The 10,719-nt window shown below is 40.0% G+C and overlaps 2 protein-coding genes across 2 annotated transcripts; one reads left to right on the top strand and one right to left on the bottom strand.

Moving 5' to 3' along the window:
- Window positions 1-1,407: 1,407 nt before the first annotated feature.
- LOC121262234 (receptor-like protein kinase ANXUR2) lies at window positions 1,408-4,498 on the bottom strand. The gene has a single exon (XM_041164628.1). The coding sequence runs from the start codon at window positions 4,027-4,029 to the stop codon at window positions 1,420-1,422; it is 2,610 nt and encodes an 869-aa protein (XP_041020562.1). The 5' UTR covers window positions 4,030-4,498; the 3' UTR covers window positions 1,408-1,419.
- A 1,722-nt stretch (window positions 4,499-6,220) lies between these two features.
- Window positions 6,221-7,852, top strand: LOC121262235. Its single transcript, XM_041164629.1, has 2 exons — window positions 6,221-7,041; window positions 7,563-7,852. The coding sequence occupies exons 1-2, from the start codon at window positions 6,552-6,554 to the stop codon at window positions 7,640-7,642; spliced, it is 570 nt and encodes a 189-aa protein (XP_041020563.1). The 5' UTR covers window positions 6,221-6,551; the 3' UTR covers window positions 7,643-7,852.
- Window positions 7,853-10,719: the final 2,867 nt, after the last annotated feature.

Below are 10,719 nucleotides of genomic sequence, written 5' to 3'. Positions count from 1 at the left end.
CTCAAAAACCTAAAAATTCTCTTAATCCTAAAATATCATCGCTTTTTAAATTCATCAATGTTCAATATAAAACTAAGCTGATGATAAAAACAAATCTAGCTTAAAAGTTAAGCCCAAAACACCTTCAAACATTAACAAGCTTTTGAAATAAACTAAGCCTTAACCAAAAATAAGCCCAACACGAGTTAAGCCCATGGGCTTTAATGGCAAACTTGTAAATACCGAATATATGAATGTGTATTCCGAAAAAGGAGGACCTAAATGATTCAAAGCAACAAAAAGCTTCAGCTAGCAATGTTGTGTGGTTTTACCTATCCAAGCAAGAAACCAAAACCAAAGGCTTCGTGCGGCTGAGCACTCCATCGAAGTTGACATTAGGCATGAAGCAGAGAGATGCAGCGGAAGCTGGCTGAGGGTGGTGCGGCGAAGATGCCATCGAGCTGAGCAACCGAGCACGAGAGAGAAAGAGAGAGTGATGAGCGAGAGAGAGAGAGAGGGAACTTGGCAGCGCTAGGTGGTCTGGGCGGAGGTTTAAGCTATGCTGCGTGATGGAGGTTGGGTGTGTTTACGTGACCAAGGTGTGGAGTAACAACCTTGTGGAGGCAACAACTGGACTGGGGTTCACGATATGCCAAAGGGCTGGGCGGTGGGGCTGTCACACGCTGGTTTTTGAGTGGAAGAAAATGGTAGTTACTTGAAGGAGGTGATTCACTGAAAAATTAGGTTGCGGCAACTTCTTTTGCAGGAGAGAAATATGTATATTTATAGAGTTGATTGGAAAAGCCCTAGATGAGAACTAAAAGGAGGGTAATCATGCCTAAGAGACATGCATGGCATGAAACATGGAACGTGCTTGACATGGAAACTGGTTCCTGGCTTCATGGGATTGGGTTTTGAGCATTGATTGGACTTTTTCCCCGAGTTTTGGACTCCCGATTCAACCTCTAAAATAACCTAACTTGTCTCACTAACTTTTCTTGACCCATAAAAAGATTTCAGCTAATCCAAAAATATTTAATGATTCTAACCTTTAGCAAGCCCAATAAAAATATATTTGACATCCATTAAAAATAAAATTTGAGCCTGTAGTCCATTTCAAAAATACTCATTAATCTTAAGTGGGCTTTTCATCCATATAAACCCAAAAATTTTAGAAAATAGCTGGGTGATGGACCTGGGTGTTACACTATTCGGGTAGAGTTCCAAGTTGCAATAGGCATTCGTAGATCTATCCAGGGTTTAATACCCAAGGCAACACATTAAACAAAGGCAACACATAGTACACAGCACAAAATCAAAATCATCTGAAGTAAGTCAAAAGCTGGCTTCATCTGCTTGGATTCCACGATTCCTGTTTTCATTTAAGCCGTCCTTCTTCTTGGTGGTGCAACATTAATGATCAAGAATATCCGTCTCATCTCATCGCCCTTTGGGATTGGCAATCTGTGAGAAGATAGCGTTGGTTTCCGTGGATTCGTCACTTACTGATCCATGCTCACTTCCAATGCCTAGATTACTATAATGCATTGCCAAGTTACGATTTCTTAGGATTTCATCAGAAGTGTCCTTTTCCGTAGAATGGCTTGAACCCTCCTTGTTTTCCTGCAATTGGAGAGAAAACTCAAGGTTCCACAACACATCACCCATGGAGGGGCGTTCGAATCCAGCATCTGCCAAACACTTTTCAGCAGTATCCGCAAACTTCTTCAAGCATTCTGGGTTGATCTTTTGCTTTATATGAGGATCAATAATATCCTCGAGAGTTCCTTTTCGTTTGCAGTGCAAGGCCCAATCTGCAAGACTAACTTGTTCCCTTGGAAGGCTAGCATTGAGAGCAGGTCTCGCACACAAGACCTCAAAAAGGACAACCCCAAATGAGTAGATATCGGATTTCTCTGTCAACTGTTGCCTCCTGAAATATTCAGGATCCAGATAACCAAAGCTACCCTTTACGACTGTACTAACATGGCCATTGTTCATATTTGGACCTGTTTTGGAGAGCCCAAAGTCTGAAACCTTGGCAACCCAATTCTCATCCAAAAGAATGTTAGTTGTTTTGACATCTCTATGAATGATGGTGTATCGTGCACCTGTGTGAAGGTAGTGAAGTCCTCTTGCAGCTCCAATGCAAATCTCCAACCTTTGCTTCCATGAGAGAGGTTGTTTGGTCTTGATGATATGCTCCCTCAGAGTCCCACGTGCCATGTAGTCATAAACCAAACACATCTCATTATCTTCCTCACAGAATCCAATCAGAGATACCAAATGCTTGTGTCTCAGCTTAGAAAGCATCTCAATTTCTGTCAAGAACTCATTAACTCCTTGTTCAGAAGATGGGTTTGACCTCTTGATTGCCACTTTGGTCACTTTATCAATAACTCCCTTGTAAACCTTTCCAAAGCCTCCAACCCCAATTACATTAGACTCATCAAAACTCTTGGTAGCTTGTTTTATCTCTATCAATGAGAAGTCTCGGCATAGACTTTGAGCTGCTGCAGAAAGGTGACTGCTAGCCGTACTCTTCCCCGAGATGCTTGATTTGGTGCCGGTCGTGTGAGAGTTTCCGTAGATTGGTAGCCAGCTAGAAGTTTGTGATTCTGTTCCAGGGATTCGCTTCCTTCGTTGGTTGAAAGCGATACAAATTGCAGCCACAATGCCAAAGGCTGTAGCTCCTCCAGCAGCTCCGCTAAGCACCTTAACATTGCTATCTTTTGGTTTCTCAAAAGACTTTGCCTCCTCCTCAGCCTTGATAAGCATAGGTGAAGGCTGAGGGTTGGAGCCTGCCAAGTTTCCAGCCGTGTCACTTAACTTGAATATCTCCACGCCATTAAGTAATGCATCTAAGAACTCTGGCTTTGTAGCGTCTGAGGGGTGCATTGCCAGCAAAAGCTTTTGATCTCCCGACCCATCCTTGACATATGTCACGTAATCTTTGTAGGTTGGCACTGCTTTTCCCCCAGTCCATCCAATCACATCTGCTGTGGGCTCTGCTGTTTGATTGTTGATGAAGATAGAGAACACCAGCTGATTGGGTTTGCTATAATGATAGTCACAAAAATGTAGCCTCAAAAGATATGTGAAATTTGAATCAACCTGGAACTCCCACGTTAGGTTGAAAGCCTGAGTGACACTCTTACTTACGCCCATTGATCTTGATGAGCTGTAAACCTCAGCAGGAGCCACATATTCAGGCATATCTTGGTACTGGATCTTAACATTTTTGCTAGCATAATTGGTGGTTCCCAATGAAGCACCCGTTACGTAAGGCAAGTCGTCATACCAATCACGAGTGAGAGCAGAGTCATTGGTTGGAGGAATATACTGCCCACCAACATTCAACCTATACATTGTCTGTGAAGTCAAGCTCTTTATGTCCAACTGGTCGGAGGACTCCACCAATATTGCTGAGTCAAACAAGTCTGGCATTGGAATCACCTCGATGCCATTGACAAAAGCAAAAGCCCCAGCATGCTTATCAGAAGGCTTAAAGACGACTGTCAAAGTCTCCGAATTCAATGGCGCCAGGGAATATTCTCTAACAAGGTAAGCTTGTGAAAGGGCTTCACATGTAATTGAGACACTGAAATTCTTCAAAAGTGTGAGACCATTTGCATCCACTGAGAAATAGGAGTCTGCCGGATTAAAGTTGTTGTCGGCGCCGGAAGGATAAAAATGGAACCTAAGCCAATAACGCTTATCAGATTTTACTGGGAACTTATACGAGGCCTCGGAAGTGAAAATTCTGCCTGTCATGTACGGAATATCAGAGACAAGTGATGGGTCTTGGTATGTGGATTTAGTAGTAATGGAATCTTTTGTATCAAGGTACTTTTCATCTGGTCCCCATTTCCGCCCATATATGTCTATGCCGCCATTAACCGACCCAGTGCTCAGAACCAGTGGCTGTAAATCGTTGCTCCATGCATTGAGGGCATTCAAGATGAAGGATATCCAAAAGATAAATAGAGAAATATGGGTAATGGGGCTCATGGCTATGGAGAAATAATGAAGGATCAGAGTGCGCGTCATTTGGCATACAGGAAAACCGGGGAGGCCAGGCTGGCTGATCGAGAAAGAAGAAAGAAGTTTTCCTGTACGCCCGAAACAAATACCGCGCACTTGTCGACTCTTCTTTGTTCTACGTAAGGTGGGGTGGGGTTAGACTAAACCCATCTCTGGTGGGGTGGGATTAGACTAAACCCATCTCTGATCAGCCATGGAGCCTCGAGCACTTACAAACTCACCTGGATTATAGGGACCAAACCAGACAAGAAGAAGGGACGATGAAATGTTTTGTTTTTTTTTTTTTTTTTTTTTTTTTTTTTTTTGTATTCTGGAAGGCATTCTTTTACTCATTTGTCATGTTTTCCATTTTAGGAGTTGACCAAAACAATGATCAGAGGCAGTTGAAAACCATTGATAGGGAGTGTGATTCGTATTTGTACGTACAGGTTATAAGAATCTTAGATAATCGATTGGTGGCGAAGTTTCAATTTCTATTACAAGTAAATCACATTCCATGTTTAGCATTTCTCTCCTTAGAACTTGGTCCGCAGATGGCCGTTTGTGATAATTCTTCGTGTTTTCTTATTACGTATCTTTGAAAACAAAGTACTTTTTTGGGCGAAGATCAGAATAGAAAAACACGCGCATGGCAGGCATGTTTTCTTATCCAAATCTTTAAATATTGTAAAGTTTTCTGGCAAAAGAAAGAAATCAATTAAGGAAAGAAAAATAAGCAGAAATATATTAATTTATTAAAAGTGATACATTAATGTTGTATCCTCCGGTTATTACTTTATGTCGAATATATAACATTCTCTCCACAAGACAAAAAATTTAGAGCATGGAGAGATCAGTAGTACTACTGGCGATGCATGGAAAGTCCGATCGAAGAGAGGAGAGAGCTAAAAACTGCGGCGACATCGTTTTTATTTGTACACACATTTGGTCTTTGGTATTCAAATTACTTTATAATGCTTCAATGGAAGATTCAAACTACGTGACATATATTCTAAAAGGACTAGTCAATGATATAATTAGAGCCTCATTGGAACCTCATTGGAACCTAATTATAAAGAGCAAGAATTTCTCCGTCTCAAGTAAAGTGGGATCACATACACCACCTACCATTATATATCTTTATCATATAGGATATCACATACTTCCTAGCAATGCATTTGGTCTTCTTCTCCCTTTAGTGCTACAAACAGAAGGCAGCGCACATGATATGTAGATTGAAATCCATAACTTCAACTCCGCTTTGCATAGAAAGGGAAGACATATATACCAATTCATGAATACCATTTATTGGGACAATAAGGATAGACGGAAGGGGAAAACCTATTGTCAAAGCTGATACTAGATTCTACGATATCACCTAAGCATTACCTTGCATGATATATAGTATGCTGCTTTGGCACGAGGGAGCTAAACGGGTAATTATGCACATGGAATCCATGCATGAACTCTCTCTTAAACAAGATATTTACATTATAACTTCATCTCAGCACCAACAAATATTAAAGGTGGCAATTGCTACGATCCGATCATAACGTTAATGCTACTCAAATCGCCCGGACTCTAGCTAGGCATACATCAAAAAGAACATTTCCTTTTTGGGACAACAAAAATGTACTTTATTTAGAAAAAAAATAGGTTAATCATGCAACATGCATGTAACTACGTACATTATACATAGAACTTAACTAACAATCTCGTATCCAAGCTGGATACGTGACCGTTGCGGGTAATTTAGTGTTAATTGGCAAGCAAACTATACAAGAAATAAGACATACGGCATTTATATGTGTTGTATATATAATGAATATTAGCTAGTATCGAACGAAGCATATATAGACACGTGATATATATTCACATGATCATATTACAGGATGCATGTCATTAAAGTTCTAACATATATAAACATCAGTTTTTTATGATATGTGATAGTAGCATGCATGCACTCCATTCGCAGCTTAGTATTATCTAATAATTAACTTTATTGTATATTAATTTAGTGGAATGAACTAGCCCACGAAAACCAACGGTACACGTAGGATTATTCTTGTTAGAAATGTCTCACTGGATTGTAGCTAAACCTTACAAACAAACAGAACAAATCCCCTAAAAAAATTAACTATCACCCCTAAAATTAATGTAAGCATCGCTGCAAACAGTTTCAAATGAATGATGAAAATTTAAGAGCTAGAAATGGATGGGCGTGACAGCCGCTCCTATCCAAACCCCATTAAAGTCTCCTTCTCCACCTCCTAGCCGAGCCGGTTGGGTTGGTCACGTCCCATGCGCGCATAAGCATGCAATTTCATCTGAATTGAACGTACGTTATTGGTAACTTTTGGGCGGAGCACCCAACCCTTCCGCAATTGAAACACGCCCCTCACACTGTGATCGGGCTAGCGTGCAGGGCGGCTCCATCCTGATCGATGTAGTCGTACGTTGCAATAGCCTACAAAAAAAATAATCAGCAGCGCGCATCACCCAACACTAAACCTAATTACGTACGTACCAACAAAAGAATTAGAAGAAACATGCAGCCTGAGCAACGGTTACGAAGAATGTCATCGTCCTCATCGTCCCCATCATTGTGCGAGTCAGAAGAGGAGGAGCTCCGGTGCATGCCATTGACGCCGACACCTTGGAAGAGCCACAAGCGCTTGTCGAAGCAACTTTCCATGTGCGAGACCTCGCGCGACAAAGAATGGGAAAGACGTCGTCGCCAGTTTCTTAGACAAGAGCGAAAAAAGAATGGTATTAATGATTATGATGACCTCACTGATGAGGACTTGCACGAGCTCAAAGGATGCATAGAGCTTGGGTTTGGGTTCAACGAGGAAGATGGTCAGAAACTATGCAGTACTTTGCCTGCCCTCGACCTCTACTTTGCGGTGAATCGACAACTGTCAATGAGTTCAGTCTCAACGCCACGGAGCCGTGAACCATCATCACCGGTGGCTAGCAGATCGTCGACTTCCGAGAGTCCAAGGAGTGACTCGGATTCATGGAAGATCTGCAGTCCAGGTGAAGTCTATATACGTATTGGCACTAATTAATGAATCATTTTACAGAATTTTTTCAATCAATGAATACATTATTTACCAAATTCTCTTATACCCTCTTTTAGCTAAAATCTAATCAAAACGGCATCTACTAAAGGATGATAGTATGTGCACATACTATCATCCTTTAGTAGATGCCGTTTTGACCGTTCATGGTTAAATGGTTAAAGAAGTGACTTTTATTTTGACCGTTCATGTATTTTTCTTTTTTTCTTAATGGTTAAATGGTTAAAGAAGTGATTTTTAATATATTAGTATATTTTTTTATTTTTTAAAAATATTGAAAGATGTTTAAAAAATATTAAAAAGAAATTAAAATATGCAATTTGTACTAGTAGGCACCCTTAGCAGTACTCAAAGTTGGATGGAGCACTAGCATCTCCCAAAACTAAAAGTACTCCAATTGACTGAGCTTAATTTTTCCCCAATTTTGCTTCTTCTGCCTTTTGTTCTTCAAGGGTTTCATTTTCTCATGGCTTGCAGGGGATGATCCTCAACAAGTTAAGACCAAGTTGAGGCATTGGGCTCAAGCCGTTGCTTGTTCTGTGATGCAGTCTTCTTGAAGTGTTGGATGGTCTTGTACAGTACATACTTCAGACAAAAAGAAAACATCAAAGGGGTAGAGAGAGAGAGAGAGAGTGGGGGATGGGGGGAGGGGGGAGGATGCTTAGGCTTATAGGTTATTATTGGTTACTAATACTATCAAACAAAGGGATGGAACGGCTTATTACTAGTTAATTATTAGTTTACAAGGATGATGAGTGCTGCTTTTTTTTTTTTTTAGAGAAGATGACAGTATCTCAATTTTATTGATTGTCCTCGCTTATGGCGGAGGAATACCATGATAACAAGCAAGACACTTGGGACTTACACATATTCAATAAAAAACCATCACAGACATAAAAAACAACTTAATAAAAAATAACCAACCTATACAATAATATAAACAAATAAAAGCAATAAATAAAATAACCAAAACAAATAAAGCTAAACATGCCAATTTCTTAAAACAAAATAAAATAACTATGAACTATCATTAAAACCGAATACTAGGTAGACCAAGAAAATCCAAGCGGAGTAAACTAAGCACTTGGCAAGGTAACTCATCGGAGCCATCATATGTACAATTTATCCCCTCCTCCCCTTGCCTCGCAAAAAATGTTCCACTTTATTCCCTTCTTTAAACTTATGTGAAACTGTAGTAAAACCTTGAAGAGCTTTTAACAACTCTTCCCAAAAATCCCACAAATACCATACCATGCATCTCTTATTAATAATCCAGTTAATAAGTAATTATGAATCACATTCAATTTCAACAAACCGAAAACCCAAATCCTTGCAAAGCAACAAACCACACCTGAGGGCCCTAAGTTCGGCCTCATTATTAGTCCCATACCCAAATTTAGTAGAAAAGGCTGCTTCGAAGCGACCAAAACGGTTCCTAATAACACCTCCCCCACCACACAAACCTGGATTTCCACGACAAGAACTATCTAGATTTAGTTTCATCCATCCCTCCTTTGGTTTCTTCCATGATACCAGTTGCGGACGTCTAACAAAAGGTTGTTTAATCAGTACTTCAAGAGAATGTAGCAGTTGTTGATCATCATAAGATAATTTGCCAACTTTAGCTATATTCCAGACAATTGACATAACCCGTATTTCACTGATTGCCAAACCATTTCCACCGACTTCCTTTTGCCTTCCATTCGAGCCTTACATCGCCTTTGCCACAATCTCCAAGTTATTAAGCTTGGGACTAAGCCAATCAGTACCCCACGCTGAGAAGACCTCTTGGCACAACATAGCCAATGCCAAAACCGAGCTCACCATGTTCCAACCTCCACACAGTTCATGCCCAAAGAGTGTGCCACTTTTCTCCATACTTCCTGTGCCACTTCCCTTGAACACAAGACATGATTCAACGTTTCAACCTTACACAGCTTGCAGCAGTCACAACCCGAAGCCATAGAAATCCCCAACCCCTACACTCATGCATCCACAGGCATATAATTAAACTTTGTTTTCCAAACACACAAAGAAATTCTTTTCTGCAACAGGTTATGCACGCCAAATCCACTCCATTCCCTCAACTTTTGAACATTTCACTCTAATTATTTCCTAAGCCAAAGCTGTAGAAAACATTCCACCCTTAGTCAGTTTCCAGATTAGCATGTCAGCATCCACACGACCATATAACACCTTTGCTACAATCTCCTATGCCCTAGACTGACCCACTAACTCCTGCAATTTTTAAACATCCCATTCATTCTCAAGCCAACAATCACGCACTAACAAGTTAGAACTAGTGACTCCCAACTCGTCTATTGTAAGAGGACCAGTTGATAGCCATTTGTCAAACTAGAAGGAAGCACATCCATCTCTTACCCGCACCTTCATATTCTCAAATACCACTGGCATAACCTGCGCAATAGATTTCCAAACCCTAGAATCTGACATCTTTGAACGAATAAACATAATATGTCTCCCTTTAGAATATCTTACCTTCAAGAAGCTCACCTAAAGATTATCTACAGATAATAATCGCCAAGCAAACTTCATGTGCATCGCACACTACACATCTGAAAACTTTCTCACACCAATACCCCCTTCTAGAGTAGGCAAACTCAGTTTCTTCCATGCTAACCATTTCTTCTTCGATTTCTCACTTCCACCACCTTCCCCCCAAAAGAACGTAGCCAGAGTAGAATCTATTTTTTTAAAAACTAGCTTTGGAACATTTAGCACATCAAATAAATGAGTTGCCATGCTAGATAACGCATGCCTGATAAGAATAAATTTTTCATCTTGTGACAATAATTTCATTTTTCATCCCGCCACTTATTTTTGAAATTTTTCCACCAAAGGATCCAAAATCATTGACGTTAATCTTCCCACTACAAGTGGAGCCCCAAATACCAAACTAGAAGTTTCCCCTCCATAAAACCCATCAAATGTAGCAACTTATTTCTAGTTGCCACATTAATATGTTTCGACATAAAGAGAGCTGACTTCTCATTACTAATACTTTGACCTGACCATTGCTCATATAAATTCAACATTCTCAAAAGGCTCTTCATCGACCTCCTATCTCCATTAGTAAAAATCAATAAATTATCAGCATAAAGAAGGTGAGAAATCAATGGAGCACCCCTAGCATGCGAGAAACTAAAAATACTACCATCAACAAACTTTTATTTTAGCAATCGGGAAAGAACTTCCTCCATAATAATAAATAAATAAGGCAATAAAGGATCCCCCTGACGTAGGCCTCTCAATGGCTAAAAGAAGCCCTTATACGTTCCATTAAGCATGATACAATACCAGAGCAATTTAACACAAGTTTCCACTAAGCCACAGAATCTTTGTGAAAACCCAACAGCATCCAATACATTTTGAAGAAAATCTCAATCTACTTGATCACAAGTTTTAGCCATATCAATTTTCACTATCACATTACCCCATTTAGCACTCTTATTCATCAAATGCACCATTTCTTGAGCAAGAAAAATATTCTCAAAAATGCTCCAGCCATGAATAAAAATACCTTGTTCAGGAGATATAATTGGAGCAAGAAAACTTGTCATACAAGTAACCAATATTTTTGAAAAAAACTCTTATAGGCTATTGAACACAAGCT

This window comes from Juglans microcarpa x Juglans regia, chromosome 4S, assembly GCF_004785595.1.
Source record: "Juglans microcarpa x Juglans regia isolate MS1-56 chromosome 4S, Jm3101_v1.0, whole genome shotgun sequence".
Classification (NCBI taxonomy): Eukaryota; Viridiplantae; Streptophyta; class Magnoliopsida; order Fagales; family Juglandaceae; genus Juglans; species Juglans microcarpa x Juglans regia.
The sequence above is the reverse complement of the archived record's forward strand: the minus strand, read 5'-3'. Positions and strand labels throughout refer to the sequence as shown.

Bases quoted from the DNA above. Each gene is read 5' to 3' on its own strand.
- LOC121262234 (XM_041164628.1), bottom strand. From the start codon at position 4,029: ATGACGCGCACTCTGATCCTTCATTATTTCTCCATAGCCATGAGCCCC.
- LOC121262235 (XM_041164629.1), top strand. From the start codon at position 6,552: ATGCAGCCTGAGCAACGGTTACGAAGAATGTCATCGTCCTCATCGTCC. The intron at 7,042-7,562 runs GTGAAGTCTATA...CATGGCTTGCAG, and splicing joins ATGGAAGATCTGCAGTCCAG to GGGATGATCCTCAACAAGTT.